The 16,293-nt window shown below is 42.1% G+C and overlaps 2 protein-coding genes across 4 annotated transcripts in view; one reads left to right on the plus strand and one right to left on the minus strand.

Moving 5' to 3' along the window:
* Nucleotides 1–353: 353 nt before the first annotated feature.
* Nucleotides 354–7,518, minus strand: RBM12B (RNA binding motif protein 12B). Of its 3 annotated transcripts, none has more exons than XM_074577426.1 (3): nucleotides 7,357–7,518; nucleotides 4,320–4,365; nucleotides 354–3,591 (listed from the first exon to the last, which is right to left on the minus strand). In XM_074577426.1, exon 3 carries the CDS (start codon nucleotides 3,561–3,563, stop codon nucleotides 1,464–1,466), a length of 2,100 nt encoding a protein of 699 aa, XP_074433527.1. In that variant the 5' UTR covers nucleotides 3,564–3,591; nucleotides 4,320–4,365; nucleotides 7,357–7,518; the 3' UTR covers nucleotides 354–1,463. The 3 variants fall into 3 exon arrangements, with proteins under 3 accessions (XP_074433527.1, XP_074433529.1, XP_074433528.1); XM_074577427.1 differs by having other exon boundaries at nucleotides 1,464–3,591; nucleotides 5,651–7,472; XM_074577428.1 differs by lacking the exon at nucleotides 4,320–4,365 and having other exon boundaries at nucleotides 877–3,591; nucleotides 7,357–7,459.
* A 3,030-nt stretch (nucleotides 7,519–10,548) lies between these two features.
* Nucleotides 10,549–16,293, plus strand: part of TMEM67 (transmembrane protein 67) — a 37,340-nt gene continuing 31,595 nt past the window's right edge. The window contains exons 1-6 of the mRNA XM_074577431.1: nucleotides 10,549–10,771; nucleotides 12,462–12,550; nucleotides 13,830–13,923; nucleotides 15,398–15,497; nucleotides 15,945–16,014; nucleotides 16,122–16,196. Of these exons, the coding sequence (XP_074433532.1) occupies nucleotides 10,549–10,771; nucleotides 12,462–12,550; nucleotides 13,830–13,923; nucleotides 15,398–15,497; nucleotides 15,945–16,014; nucleotides 16,122–16,196 (651 nt within the window). The remainder of the gene's footprint in view (nucleotides 10,772–12,461; nucleotides 12,551–13,829; nucleotides 13,924–15,397; nucleotides 15,498–15,944; nucleotides 16,015–16,121; nucleotides 16,197–16,293) is intronic.

Genomic DNA, 16,293 nt, shown 5'->3' on the forward strand with positions numbered 1-16,293 from the left:
ATCAATCACTGGAACAGTCTCCTTAGAGAGGCTGTGGAGTCTCTATTGAAAACCCAACCACCAAGGCCTTGAATAACCTATTCTAGTTGATGCTGCTTTTGAGAAGGGGGTTGCACTAGAGACCCCCAGGTTCCTTCCAACCTCAACTACTCCATGAATCTATGATTTTTTGGTACTGCCCAAGCAAAGGTTAAAAGAAGTTTTCATCACTAAGTTGCAATTCTATTGTCTTAGTTTGAGAGGAGACTAAAATTCATAAAATTCATTAGTACTTCAAGTACTATCTTGTACAGTTGCAATGTCAACAAAGTCCTTACTCACACAACCAAAGTTTCCTACCAAGCCTGAATTTTGAAGATGCAGTTTTTCCTCAGACAGGCTAGCTTTTATTTCTTCCTAAAATTTAAATATGCAAAGCATTCTAAATACTGACAAAGCATTTATTTTCTTACATAAGAAAATAACATATTTGGTTGTCGGTTTGATTGCCAGTGACAGATATTAGTTAAAACTAATCAGAGATTGACCTGGAATGCATCCAGACATCATTAGCAAGCTAATATTCATATTACAAGCATACGGAGATAAAGACCACTCCGAAAGCTCAGGCTGAAGCCAGAATTCTTGATCTAATTCCAACATTCATTTTCTGCTTCAAGGTACTACAGTGAGTGATTAGAACAAGAAAGCCTATCCAACTTTTTAATACAGATTTTGCAGCCTTTGTTAACTACCTATTCATTGCTGTGTTGACAAACTGTAATAGTTCACTCTCTAGAGGAAGGAGCCAGCATCATTCTCACCAAGACCCATGTATGCGGAACATAACAGTTGAGATCATTAACTATACGAACTTTAAATATAAGACACACATTTAATGGCAATTTCTTTTTTATTTAAAAAAAAGTTGTAAAGCCAGCTATGTGAACAGGAAGCTTTTTCTTCTTTTAATAGAAATGCCTGCAACCACATGAAACCGAAAAAAAACCTGAACAGTTTACACAAAAAAAAAAGAAAAATTCTGTCATTTTTAGATTTTATTAAGCTAATCTCAGTAAGAAATGTTATTTACTAGTGCAGGTAGCACTGAAGTAGTTCTGTTTAAACCGTTTGTGTAGTCAATCAACCAGCACTTACATTTTTATTTGATGCAAAGTCATGGGACGTGGAATTAAAGCAAACAAAAAAATCCAAAGCATTACAACTCCATGCCTTTATACCTTGATGTAAGACATTCAATATCCTCCAGAATTTCTGGGCTCTTCTCTGCCACAAGAAGTAGGCACAATACAGTTCCCGTATCTTAACCATACAGATATTTCAACGAAGAGCTAAACAACTGAACTATTTACAACCGTTGATGGAAACAGCTTTTTCTGCATCTTCCAGTAATTAAAAAAGTGAAAATAACCGTCAATACTGTCAAATCTAGAATGTCTTATTCTAGAGCATCTTTCACTCCTTCACAGCAAGCTCAACTTAACTTTCCGTGGACCAATTGGCCTATCATTCAGTTCATTAATAGCAGCCATAGCTTCCTCATAGTTTGTCATAGCAACGATGGCATCACCTGAAGGTAATCCTTGTTCATTATACTGTACAGAAACTGACTCTGGTATGACTCTGTAGCCATAGAAAAAATCCAGAATCTCATTAGGAGTAGCTTTAAAAGGTAAATTTTTCAATCGAATAGGAACAACACGTTCAGAACCACCACTGAAATTTGGATCCGGCATAAATCTTCCTTCAGGAAAATTTCCCATTTTATTATTCCCAAACTCCATTCTGCCAAAAGGTTCACCATCACTACCAAAATCCATGAGGGGTGGCGGACCTCTAAAATCCTTAGGAGGGCACATGAAGTCCTCAGGGGGGTGCCTAAATTCAGAAGGATGCCTGAAATTTCCAGGGGGACCAAATGAATGCATGGGTGGCCCTTGTGGTGGCCCAGATGGTGAACCAACTGGACGGGAAAGCTCACCTCTGTCATATGGATGTGAATGACCCTGCATTTCATTTGGTGCAGACAGTGGTACATTTACACCAAACTTCTGCATCTGATCTTCAGATATAAGTCTTATTAATACCTCTGTTCCCAAGAATCTTCGGCGATTTAAATTTTCTGCTTTCGTGGCTTGTTCTTCAGATTTAAACTTCACTAATGCTTCTCCCAGTCCAACTCCTTTGTCATCATAGAGCAAGTAAATATCATCTTCATCAACATCAAATCTTGCAAAAAACTTTTGCACTTCAATTTTTGACACGTCAAATGGAAAATTCCTTACATAAACACAAATCTTAGGGCCGGAATGACCTTCCCGGTAACTTTTTTCTGGTATGGCCTGTCCAGGATGATCTCTGTCCTGCGATCTTTTCCTCTCACAAGAATCAATTATTTTCAACATTGACTTTTTTGAAATTGGAAAAATGTAAACGGGACGGTTGAGAAGAACCTTTCTATGACATTCCAAAGCAGCCTGATAATCTCTCTCACTCCTTAACATCACAAAGGCATCTCTAGTCCTCCTCTGATGCTTATCTGTTAGAAGCTTGATTTGTTTGCTGCCTATATCCAGATCAGGAAAAAAAGCTCTCAAATCTCTCTTCTCCACATTAGTAGATAGATTTCTTAAGTGTATGTAATATTCCTGGTTGGGAGGTGAACGAGAACGTGTTCTTTGTCTCCTTGGTGATCTTGAATGAGAATGCTTCCTTGAATGCATGTAGCCTGAACTTCTTGGGGACCGGTCTTCACAGAAAAAGCGATCCATTTCATTTGGCATGTCTACCCTGCCACCGTATTCAATCCACCGTTCCTCTGTAGATGGGCTAATTTCTATAAACCTCTGACCCATGTATTGTCTATGACGTTTAAGTCCTTCTAAGGCATCACCAGGCGTAGCAAATTTTACCAAGCAATCACCATTGTTTAAACCATTGCGATGCTTTATCAGAATCACTCCATCCACATGTATCCCAGAGAGGAAAGCACGTACTTCATCTTCTGTTGCAGAGTAAGGTATACCACGTAGAAATAAGTAAAGGTCATCTGGGTTAAATGGATGAGAATCCCTTCTTGACTGATAGCTTGATTTAGGCATACCTATATCACCATGTCTCATGCCATTGGTATGGAAACCAGCCTCTGGATGATTTGGTGGACCATAACCAGGTTTACTTATTCCTTTTGGAAAAGCCGTGACTAAATGCGGAACATCTCCAACACCCGCTGCACCAGAACCATTAGTACCTGTTCTTCTAGAGCCAGACATAGTTTCTCGTCCCCCACGGTCAAATCGTTTCCGGCTCATTTCTATGGTACTCTGCATTTCTGCCTTGCTGCTGAGAAAGAGCTCTATGCGCGAGTCCTTGATAAACCCTCCTGAACAGCTCATGGCACGCCGTGCATCTTCGTCTGTTGCAAATATAATAAAAGCCTCCCCAATCTCTCCTCCAATAATATGCACACCTCCATCAGGAATATTCAATCCCAAGAAGAAACGACGAATATCTGGAGGACCCGCAACAACAGGAAGCCCCTGTAAACGGATGACTACAGCCATGCTGAGCTCAACCCACAGCAAAAATCACCTGCAGACAAAAAGGTACACATGATAGCACGTCTTTAGTACTCAGCTATTACAGTATCTTAACACTTAAGAAGCTAGAGCCTTTTTAATGAATGTCCTTGTCTCAATCAAGAGAGAAGGTATCAAAACCCCCACAAGTTCACAAGAACAACATTAAAACAAGATTCACTGAAAGTTGATTAGTCAAAACAATTAGCTACTCCACCAGCACACGTGCACAAGCCTATCAATATTCCCTATCCTAAGGGCAACAAAATCCACCTAAGTCGCTCCTCACCATCCACAATACCTAAAGAACGCCTAAAGTCTTTCACAGCATAGTTACTGTATGCCAGAGATCTCTGCCCAGTCCTGAGAACAAAAAAATAAAATAAAATCCTGTTTACTTTTGAACAGGACATTTGTGATCTTAACACAGAAAATACTAGATGACAAAAGGAGAAATGAAAAAGGATAACTACATCACTGGAGAATAAAGTAATTCACCAACAGTGATGACTTCACTGCTTTGACAAGTTGCTCTACCCAGTGACCAGGTCTGTTCAATAACGTGTTTTCTCAGCGTTCAAAAACGTTGTCTCTTTCATGTAGTCAGAGCATTAACTGCAGCAGCCACATGCACTCAGGAGAGCATCTCCTAGTTCCCAGCCACAAGACTGTGAGAAAAAAAGGATGTGTATGATCTTGTCACAATATTCAGTGAGAAGTGTTAAGCTTTTGGCAGCTTACCTGTTTATGCTTTGAAGACCTGATAAATTCTGTAAAATCAACTTAACTGTGGAAAGAAAACGAAACATAATTAATGGCTGATACCTGTACTTCACTTTACATACTGTCCTACACTGCTGCAGCTCATCCATAGCAGTGGCTAGTATTAAAGCCAAGCATGTAATGAACCCACAATCTGGGGTACTATGAAGAACTCCTTCCATGTTCCAAGATGCTATGCCTGCATCTTTGTGCTTCCATTTTAGAAGGAAAAGAAATTCAAAGTTTAGAGTTGACTTCTGGAAATGATGAAAACACGATGAGATCACTTGGTCATCAATTGTGCCACACTGAACTGTTGAAATGAAACAGACTGACAGTATATTGAGGGAAAAACTCTCAATTTAATTCCTTGCCGTCCTTGAAAGATGCATAAGTCCATCTCAAGATTACAGGATGTGTCCATTCTTCTAAATCCACCTGCTTTGAAAGTTCACAACGAGAGAATGCTACTCACCAGTCCAGCACTGCACTTAACATCACAGTGAAAACTATAAAATAAAAGAGCAAAAATATCCAACAAGGAGAAACTTCAGGGAGTATTTCAATTTAAAAAGCAGACTTCAGTATTTTCCCTATATGTTTACTGCCTTTCAAACCTAAGAACAAGAATCACCTTAGTACACTGACTTAAATATATCCTCATTTTCAACATTATCTAACATCACACAATACACAGCACAGTACTCTCCGAACAAACACAACCTTCTGTAGCAAACGACTACATCCTTTTAAAAAAACAAGAGCCCAATGCTCCAATGACATGCATTTGAGAATATCCCTTGTACAAACCCCTTGCTCAATAACAAACATAAAGCACTAGATCCTGATGCCAACTTATGTACTGATCACAGCAACTATCACTCCACCTGAGCTTAACAAACCAAGAGCAAAGCCCAAATTCTGTAACAAATGGATTCTATGTCACTTCTACACCAGCACTTTGTAAACACAACAAACCAACCACCTATTTAATAACTGCACTGAGGATCATCTGTTCTCTCTACTTTTGTGGTGGGTTGACCCCAGCCAGCAGCCAAGCACCCACACAGGGGATCGTTCACTCCTCATCCCCAACAGCAGGATGGGGAAGAAAATAGGAAGAACAAAGTCAAGAAAACTTGTGGGTCAAGATAAAGACAGTTTAATCAGCAAAAAGAAACGAGTGAAACAAAGGAAATCACCACCTCACACAGGCTGACTGATGCCCAGCCTGCCTCTGAACAACCACCACCTTGGAAGCCAATAAAAAAAATCACCTCAAAAAACTAAAACTATCAAATAAAACCCACCTTCTTCCTCTACCTCATTTTTTTGTTGCTGAGCATGATGTTAGATGGCATGGAATATCCCTTTTCGTCACTTTGGGTCAGCTGTCCCGGCTGTGTCCCCTCCCAGCTTCTTGCCTACTCCCAGCACACTCACCGGCGTGGCAGAATGAGGAAAAAAAAGAGAAAACCTTGACGCTCTGCAAGTGCTGTTCAGCCATAGCCAAAACACTGATGTGTTGTCAACACTCTTTTAGCCACATTTCCAAAACAAAGCACCGCAGGGGCTGCTATGAAGAAGGTTAACTCCATCCCAGCCAGACCCAGTACACTTTTTAACGGATCTTCTCAACAGATGTGACGGCAATGCCAAAAAGCAAGGAGAATGCAAGGACAGAATTTTCTTATAGGACCTTCGTGTCTTGAAAAACAAATCCGCTGCCCTGCTACTTCATGATGTATTTAATCTGTAGTATTTCTGAATTTCACAACTCTGCATTCTCCCAATTTTTAAACAGCTTTCAGAACAGATCTCCTCAGTATTTCTTCGGTGACAAATGGCAAGTTCTCCACGATTTACCATGAATACACCATACAACCTTCAGTGGTGAAAACTAGACAGTGATTCCAGATCCAGCGATATTTAAGAATTCCACAAACAGAAATGCAAATTCAAATAATAAGCATTTACTTACTGTCTATTAAGCAATGAAGTATTGGTAGAAAGTGTAGGTGAGCCATCCAACAATTTAAAGTGAACGACCAAAAAGAGTAACTTTTAGGATGAATGTGCCACGCAAAACTAAGACCAATTCATTAACTGAGCAAGGACTTTAGAGAGCAAGGATTTAGATAATAAATAGAATGACAATTTCATGCCACTAATTAAAAAGCACAAAGCGTGCACGCTGTTTTAATTTTGTATTTGAACTGACACAACTAGAAAACAGTACTATACCTATACTTCCACAGCCTCAGCAAATTCCAAATACCATTAAAACTTCACTTAAAACAAAAAAACAAACAAAACTTGCAAACATTGTAGGAAACTTAGCCTACACTAGCCCAGTATTTTTACCACAACATTGAGAGATTACACAGTCAGCACGCAGTGAGCATGCAAGCTAGAAAGAACACCCACAGAAATACCGCAACTATAAAACTGGACCAATATGAGAATAACGGGCGGATCAGAGGACGACTTCTGATCCTAATCTTCTTCAAAACAAGCCTTAGCAGCCGATGCAAGCTGTTGCTAATGTCAGTTTTCACATGGCTGACGGAGGATGCGAGTGAGCTCGGCAGCTGGGACAGCTGCACGGCCGCCCTGAGCGCGGCGAGCGGGAGAAAGCCCATGAGGCGCCCGCCGCCGGCTTTTAACACCGCTCCGACCGCGGACGGCGCAGCCCAAGCCCCGGAGGGGCGAGCGGGCCGGAGCCCGGGGCGGCGGGACGGGCCACAGCGGCTGAGGGAACGGGAATGGGGGCAGGCGGCTCCACCTAAGATCCGGCCTCCGCCGGGCACCGGGAGAGAGCTGGAGGGAGCACTGGGGAGGGAAGGGTGGCGGGCGGCCAGGGCGGCATGAGGAGGCCGCGGCCCGGGGAACGGCCGCGCAGCGGTTCCGCGAGGGTTGGGGCTGACGAGAACCGGCTGACGGCGGGAACCCCGCACCCTTGGTTACACGCAGCGCCCCGGGAAGCCGGCCGCTCTCCCTCACGCCATCCACCCACCGGACAGGCCACCAGGAGAGGCTGGGCGGCGAGCCCCGCTGCCCGCGGCTCCCGGCACGGCACCACCAAGATGGCGTCCTCCGTCGTTCCCCCGCCACAACACTCGTCGGAGAGGCCGCACTGCGCCTGCGTGACCCCCTCCCCTCCGCCTCGACCCGCGCCGGCTCCTTCCGGCCCCCGCGCGCCCCCCTCCCCGTCCCGCGCATGCGCGGTCTCACGCGCTGTTCCTGCCCCTGCGCGTGCGCGGCGGGATCGGCGCTGGCATGGTGAGGGGAGCCGCGCTGCCGCTACTGCGCCTGCGCCCGGCCGCCAGCCCTGCGGCGTCCATATGGAACCAAGGTTTATAGAGGGGACAGCATAGGCCACTGTGGCTTTGGCGCGTTAAGCCTTATCTTCGGTCTCTCGTTCCTATTCGTCCCGGCGGCTGCCTAGCCGAGAAACAGGGGCAGGGAGGAAGGAAGGCAGGTCCGCTGGGGCCCAGGGATGAGGGTCTTGTCGGTGCCTCAGGCGCCGAGGGGGGATGTTTTGGCCTCTACTTCTCTTCCCATGGCTACTGACCCGATTTTTGGCTGGCTCGAGTCTGGGTTTGGGGAGGAAGGGCAGGCAGGCAGGGGTGAAGAAGAGGAGGAAGAGGAAGAAAGGTGTAAAGCCAATACAGGGAAGGAGAGAGGAGGGCTACTTTGGTTGTGCAGGTGAGGTAGTTGTTTTATTCTAGTGTTTATCCCACCTGCCTTTCCCTGTCTTTTATGTATTTTCCCCTGTATTTCTAGGCTTATTCTATATTCATCAGCTCCATTTTTGATAGACAGGAATTTGTATTATGGTAGATTCACCTAGTAACTCAACCGTTAAAAACTTGTTGAACCCAGCAGGTGAAACCTGATGAGGAATAAAGCACTTGGTGCAATAAGCATATAGGCTTCCATGCAATGCTAATGCAGAAAATCATAACAGTTAGGCAATTAGCACACAGGAAGGGGGCAGTGAGGAATAATTACAATCCAGAGCATGTAGTGCCCTGCAAAGTTTTGGTAACGTTTGAGGGAATGTGAACAAAGAGCATCCTGGTGGGTGAAGAACGTAAAAGGGGTCACTTTGGCTGCACATCCATCCATCCCGCCAGGCATTTTGTGTGTTTGCTCGGGTAAATAGCACACATGTACTATATTATTACATATATACATATATTACATATATAACTGTATTACACAATGTGTAATACAGTTTTAGAGGTGAGGTACCAGGAAGCGCAAAGACTCTTGCGTCTTCCAGCTGGTCTCATCCAGATCCATGTTGTAAAATAAGGCAAATAAAACCCTCCAACCTTCATTTCTCGGCCACCCTCGTGCCCCATGGGAGTTCCCCAAACTCCCTCCCCCTCTGGAACCAATGCCCTGAATTGCAGCATCATAGAATGGTTCGAGTTGGAAGGGACCTTAAAGACTATCTAGTTCCAACCCCCCTGCCATGGGCAGGGACACCTCCCACAGACCAGGCTGCTCAAAGCCCCATCCAGCCTGGCCTTGAACACTTCCAGGGATGGGGTGTCACGTCCTACTCTCAGTAAAGAGGGGGGGTAAATGACTTCAGATTCTTAAATTCTAAACAGTGCGGACTAAGGTGAGATAAATCTCAAGGTCCATATAGAAACATTTATTAGCTTACCAAAATGGTTAGTATAGGTCTTAACAAGTCCACGATAATTGGTTAGGTATATAACAAATTATGGCAAGTCGTGAGGTATGCATTGTGTTACTTAACAACAGGTATAGGACAACTTATGGCAAGTCGTACTTAAGGTCGTTACTTAACAACTCTAACTGTTACTTAACAATTCTAAGAGAAAAGAGAAACTGAGGGATAGAGAAAGGAAAAGACTGAAAAAAAGACACAGATAAAGAGATCGCCGGTCCTGGTTCCAGCGTCTTTTTCAGGGAATCTTCCCAGGCATAATCTTCCTCTTTCTTGGAAAAATCTTCCCAGGCACGGTCTTCTTTCTTGGGAAGAATCTTCCCAGCCACTGTCTTCTATTGTTTCTTCTTTGTTCCCCCCTAGGGGCACTTATTTTTCCCTTTTATGATTGCTGAATTAGCATGGTCCACCCCCCTTGCTGAGGACAGCCTGGTCTCAGGTTTCTCCCTTCTCCCAGGTGACGTGTAGCATGATTTGGGTGGAGAGACGAGTGCCATAATCACACATGTTTAGCATGATCTCTATAATCTTCATTAGCATATGCAGGACTGTGCACTTTCGTATGCATTTCACGGATAATGAAGCAAAGGTCACTCATCGGACACAATGGTCTTGAGAACTGACAACTAGCAAGCTCACCACACGAGTGGCAGAACTATCCTGTCTTCACAAGACAGTTCTCCCACACTTTCAGACGCCAGAAGTGTTAGCCTTATCAGTTCTTTGAAGGCCAGGCCTGCATTATTTATTTCCTTGTGAGTGTTTGAGGCATTCCATTGAAGGCTTCGAGGGCCTTCTGCCCCTCGTCAGGGAATTTACAGTCCATCCCTTACATGGGGCATCCACAACTTCTCTGGGCAACCTGCTCCAGTGCCTCACCACCCTCACAGTAAAGAATTTCTTCCCAATATCTAATCTATTTCTCCCCTCTTTCAGTTCAAAACCGTTACCCCTCGTCCTATCACTTCACTCCCTGATAAAAGAGTCCCTCCCTGCCTTTCCTGTAGGCCCCCTTCAGGTACTGGAAGGCTGCTATAAGGTCTCCCTGGAGCCTTCTCCAGGCTGAACAGCCCCAACTCTCTCAGCCTGTTCTCATAGCAGAGGTGCTCCAGCCCTATGATCATTTTTGGGGCCCTCCTCTGGACCCGCTCCAACAGGTCCATGTCTTTCCTGCGCTGAGGACTCCAGAGCTGGACACAGTACTCCAGGTGGGGTCTCACCAGAGCGGAGCAGAGGGGGAGAATCACCTCCCTCGACCTGCTGGCCATGCTTTTTCTGATGCAGCCCAAGAAACAGTTGGCCTGCGCTGCGAGTGCCCATTGCCGGCTCATGTTGAGCTTCTCATCCACCAGACCCCCAAGTCCTTCTCCTCAGGGCCGCCCCAAAACCCATTCTCCGCCCAGCCTGTGCCTGGGATTCCCGCCCCCCCCAGTCCCCGGCTCGAACGCTTCGCCTTCTGCGCGGGCCCCTCGCCCTTGCCGTACGACAGGCGAGTGACCAATGAGGGCGCGCCGCCGGAGGCCGCGGGTAGCTATGGCGACGCCGTGGCGCTGGGCCGCCGCCGCCGCCGCGCTGCTCCTGGCGATGGCGGCGCCGCCGCCGCCCGCCCGCGGCTTCTCCCTCCCGCTTCAGCGGCCCGGCGACTGCGGCGACACCCGCTACTTCGACATCTCCCGCCTGGCCTGCGGGCCCTGCGGGCCCCACCAGCGACAGAGCGCCGGCGGTGAGCGACCCGGCCCTGCCGGGCGGGGGGAGGCGGGGCGGCCCGGGGTCCGGGGCCGGCGGAGCTTAGGGTCAGGTGTCAGCTCCCGCCGAGATCCGCCCTCCGTCAGCGGGAGGTACAAAATTTGGGCTCAGGTTTGGCGGTCAAACAGCTGTGCTGCGCAAGTCTGACAGGGCAGAGGAAAGGGCCAGGATCCCGCAAAGACATAGGTGGCCACAGCACAACTTTGGTACCTGCCTCTGAGAGACATCCCAGAGAAACACCAACAGACCTTTTTTCATAATCTTTCTTTTCTCAGGCATTTGTATGGTTATAGGTATTCACATTTTCATCAGTAAAATTCCATAGGGTCCTGAATTTATATTCTCAAACCCTTCCATGACTCGAAACTCCTTGTCAAAACATGAATATCTGAGATGTTAACTATCTGACATCTTCAAGCCATGCGCATACTAATCCACATCCCATGTGGGAACTTGGAGCATTGCATATACAACACACCTTCACAGGACTAAATGAAAAATACAGATGGTAGTTTGCTTTCTTTAGGAGATAACATGGTATGATAGTGTCCATCTTTTCTAAATATGCAGTCCAAGAGAAGTGGGAGTTCGGTGTTGTGTGTACAGAAACAAATTTGAGACTAAGACCCAACAGCATCTCTCTTCAGAACTGGTACCTCAGTCAGATGCAGTGATCTGGAGGGCTTTGTTCACAACTGCTGTGTAACAGCTGGTCACCTCTTCCACCACCATCACAGTTTCTTAAAAGAGTAGCCCTGTACTTTACTTGCAGAAAGAAATGCACAGTAATAGTTCTCAGACGCCCTGATAATGTGGATGTATAGATCCATAACTCCCTTATAGGCTTGAATCTTCCTCTAACTCAAGGGCTTCAAGGAGAGAGAAATTCCAGGGGGATGCCAAGGATTTCATTTTTTCCACAACATCTGACTGGAGCAGTGTAGTTAGCTGCCGCTCAGTCTGCTGTTTGCATCTTGTCTGAATTCCATTTGGGATTGCACAAGTCTGACCGTGCACTCCATGGCTCATCACCATGGCTTCTGCTTCTAAGCAACAAGCCTAAAAATTAACATATCATCACAGTGAATGTCACAACTCAAGTATTTTCATTGATCTAATCCTATTGGGCTTTTTCTTCTTTATAGTGAAGTATAAATGGTTGATCATTTGAACCAAAGCTGTTTCTGTAAAACTCATCTCACGAGGATGTACTTTAAGGTTATAAAACTTTTCATAGAATTTTACATTAATTTTACATGCACAATTCAATAAGCTTAAATAATAATAAATACAGTTTATTAGTACATAGAATCAATTTTGGTTTGTAGTGTATGTGTGAAAATATGGAGAGAGGTCCATGACAGTTATTAAACCAACTGATACAGTTTAGTTTAAAAAAAACCCACAAAACCACAAGCGCTGGGTTCCAGTTCTGCCCTGGTATAACAGTCAGCCTAGTAACATCTTCTAAAATATCTTTGGACAAACTGTAATATGAACATTTTTTAAAAAGCGAGATGGCATTCATGCACATCTCACTTGGATGTTTTATTTGTCTGTCTAATAATCTATATTGATCTCTTGAGAACAATAGCAGTTGTTCTTAGTATTCTGTGAAAAAAAAATCGGTTTTATATAGATTAAAAGTGTATTTGATTTTTTTTCAGGTAGTTCATGTGTATGTCAAACAGGATACAGGACGGTTTCTAGTAATGGTGGGTCCTCCATTATTTGTGAAAAATGCCCAGAAAATAAGGTAAGTATTGAACTTTTCATACCTTGCCATAATAATAAATAAATAAATAAGCATTTTTTCATTGTAAATTTGACCCCACAGACAAAGTAAGAATATTTTAAATGTTTAATTTCCTTCCACTGCTTTTCTTTTCTACTTCATGTTATGTTATCCTTGCCTGGAGACCACTGTTTTATAGAATGCCAAAGATGCTTTTCAGCTCATAGATATCTTATTTTATTATTTATATAAATCCTACTATTGTAATATTTAGGCTGTATCTTCATAGTCCCTGAAACTTTATGTTTTTACCTCAAAATGAGCTGTTGCTATTGTGTTACTTTAATTGTATATATCTTTGTAGTGTGGCCCGTTCTTTCTACCTTTCTTGACAAATTAAGCTATGATTTTGGGTCATATTCACAGCGTTGGGCCAGAGGCACCAGGCTTAACCAGCTTTTTCACACTATAGTAAATAGAGAAATAATTTTTCTCCATCAAAAACAAGTTTTCAGGGTGAAAGCTTTCCTGAATACTTCTTTCTCTCCAATAACTGTAGAAGAGAGAAGCTTAATTGTAGGTTACGTGTTTTATGGCTAATGGGTAATGTAGGTAATTTTCCTTTTCTTTCCATCTTCATGCTATGTTAGACAAAGACGTTGACAAATATCCGTTGGTGTTTTGATCATTCTGCTGTTTCTTTCTCTTTCCTGTAATGGTGGCATTTGTCTTTGATCCTATGTCAAGTCCTATGCAAAGATAAAATGATGATAGTGGAGAAAGGAACAGCATCAGTATCACCTGGGGACGAGAAGTTATCTTCATTTTCCTCATTGGCTTAGTATAAAATAAGTGTGGATGTGAACTGTTTGAGTACATGCAAAATTCCATGCAATTATATTAGCTGCTTCACTTAAAACTCCTCCATTTCTATTACTTCTGTATATTTACATGCAAATATACCTATTTATGCATTGTTATGTGTATTGATTTTTTTTTTCCCAGTGTAGAACCTCTACATCTTTTTTGAAACCTTCCACTTTTAATCAACTCTTATCTTCTCTAAAGTGTGTTAGCTAATGGGTTCAGAAAAACTTAAGAACATTTTTTTTAGTCTATGTCTGCACAGGAATTACTTTTTCCAGATCTTTAGCCTTTTTTTTATTTTCAGAAGCTTCATGAATGTTAGCAGTGTTGTTGTATCTGAACATGTTCTCTAGTAAATAACATCTGGATCGGGCATTCTTTACAGATATTTGGCGATGTCTATATTTTTGAAAATGATAACATTTTGTTTTAGAGCGGAGTTACTCAAGATGGATGGAATTGTATTACTTGCCCTAAAGGCCTAACTTCAGAAGGAAAATGTAAATGCCTCCATAATGAAATATTAGGTAAGAAATATATGCAAGTTATGAGATATTAGGCCTTATTTTAGATATTTGAGTTTATTAAGACTTGCTCTTCTATTCAATAAGAAAGGAAATTTAACATATGTTTACATATCTAATGTAAAAATTCATGTTCTTCTTGATCTTAAACCTCATTCCTGAAAGACAGCAGATAAATCTGTACTGTTGTTCATTGCAATAAAAACTATTATGCAAACATTCAAAAAATGAATACTGGTGTGTCACTTCCTTTAAGCTGGTGGGTACTGGGTGGAAGCATTAAAATTTGGTTAAAAACAATGTCAACATAGACTAAGAAAAAACATTAAAATATTTTGAAGGACATAATGCATAAGTACTTCACGGTACCGGAATTATACGTATATAAGTAGGTAGAACAGAATAGCCTGAGCAAGCCAAGTAAACTACTCAGCATTAGTATCAGTGGATTTCAAGCCTCCCTGAGACACATGCCTATGTCTCTGATTTCCTGTAAATGCTTCCCTATATCTGCCTCTTCCTTGATGCTCTCTAGTAGTTGCAGATGAATTTCAATAGACATAGAAAATTAATTTTAACTTTAGTGTCAGTTAACTATATTTTTGCTTATCTTGCATAGTAATAAACTAAGAGCAAAGTAGAAATTTCACAAAGGCTGTAAAAAAAAAAAGCTCTTGGGAGCTCTAGTTTTCCTTATTTTCAAAGGCACGGGATGGAAAAGACTTTCTGTGTACCCATAATTCTTTGAATAAGTATTAGTAATGTCCACTTTGGTTACATTTCTAACAGAGTATACTGGAGAATCAGTCTTTTCCAGATCACTAATTTAAAAGGAATCTGTAAAAGTGTGAATACCAAATCATCTCCCCTAAGCTTTATAAGTGTTACAAAATACATTCCAAGACTTTATGGTAAAATACTGAGAGCAAAGCTGATTCTGTAATTTAACATGCAGAAAGAACATTAGTATTGTAATTATTTTGATTTTCTTTGTACCTTTTTTTTTTTTTTATAATTATACTTGAAATCTCTTGCCAAATGATTAATTTGCTGGAAGACGTGGTTTTGAAACTTAGAATTTGTCATATTTGCATGAATTATTTCAGATTAAAATTAAAAATATTTTTTCCCAGTAATTCATAAACTTGATATTTTAAGTTTTAGCTTTGCAGTGAAGCCTTAGTTTGAAATTTCGTTCAGAATAAATCACAAAGGAACAGCAAAACTGGACATGAAATATTGCATTTCTCATTAAAAGTAGAGTGCATGTGCATAGCTATAAACAATGCACATATACATATATGAATGTGTATTTATAGTGGTTGTTACTTCCAAGTTGTGCTCTTGATTTTTTTTTAAATAAAATCTTTGCATTTATGTTAGATCTGCTTAGACGCTTCATTTTTTCACACTTTTCTTAACATGTGTGACACTGCATCATGCAATTTTATCAGAGTTGCTTTTCTTTTCAACTTAGTGGAAAGAAGTATCGATGGCATTTTGCTTAATGAAGCATTGTGCATACTTTGTAATGGAAGTGAGAAATCGTTCTCTGCTTCAGATGTATCAGGAAATAGGTGAGTATTGTTTGCTTTTTGTGATGATAAAGTTGAACTTGTGTTCTTTTTAAATGGAATAGTCTTGAGGAACAGTCTGTGTCTTTGGGATGACAGTTTTAAAAGCAGTGAATTGGAAATCCTCAACCCCATATCAAACTCAGTATGTTTTTTGTTCACCGAAGTCCTTATATGACCAGCAGCTTGGTTTGTTTTGCTGTAGTGTGACTAAAAAGCAAGCTTTGGATTGGAAGCAAAACCAGAATTCTTACTTTGATAATTAACTATTTCGATTCTTTTCTACTTCACTGACAGTAGAAACAAATCATAATGTCTTTTGGATTTCAGTTTGGACTGCTGAAGATGCTGGCAGTGTTATCAGGCATACTATGTCATCAGATTTCACTAAGTACTAAATCTCATACTTAACTACATTTTAAGTGTATTCTTCATGTTTGTGATCCATAGGTGTGTAAGGTGTGAACAAACATTCATCAATGCAAGCAAGTCTTGTGACTGCAGCAGCCCAAACATTTTAGTAAGTAGAAGAATGCTTATTGTACAGAAGCTCAGAAAAAGAAAAGTTATGTTGATAAATGTATAAAATTCCATTTTTTTTATTTTTGGGTTGTTTTTTTATTTCAGACTGGGGGATTGTGTTTCAGTGCTAGCGACAACTTACCCCCAAAGGGAGTTGCAACTGTTCGTTTTGGACAGCTAGTAAGTGTGTTTATTCTAAAACATTTTCAAGCTATCTCATTATTTACTTTCAGAAAGTCTTTTAAATTCCATTCCTGAAAAACAAAGCTGGTGGTTT

Source organism: Larus michahellis, chromosome 2 (genome assembly GCF_964199755.1).
Source record: "Larus michahellis chromosome 2, bLarMic1.1, whole genome shotgun sequence".
NCBI lineage: Eukaryota > Metazoa > Chordata > Aves > Charadriiformes > Laridae > Larus > Larus michahellis.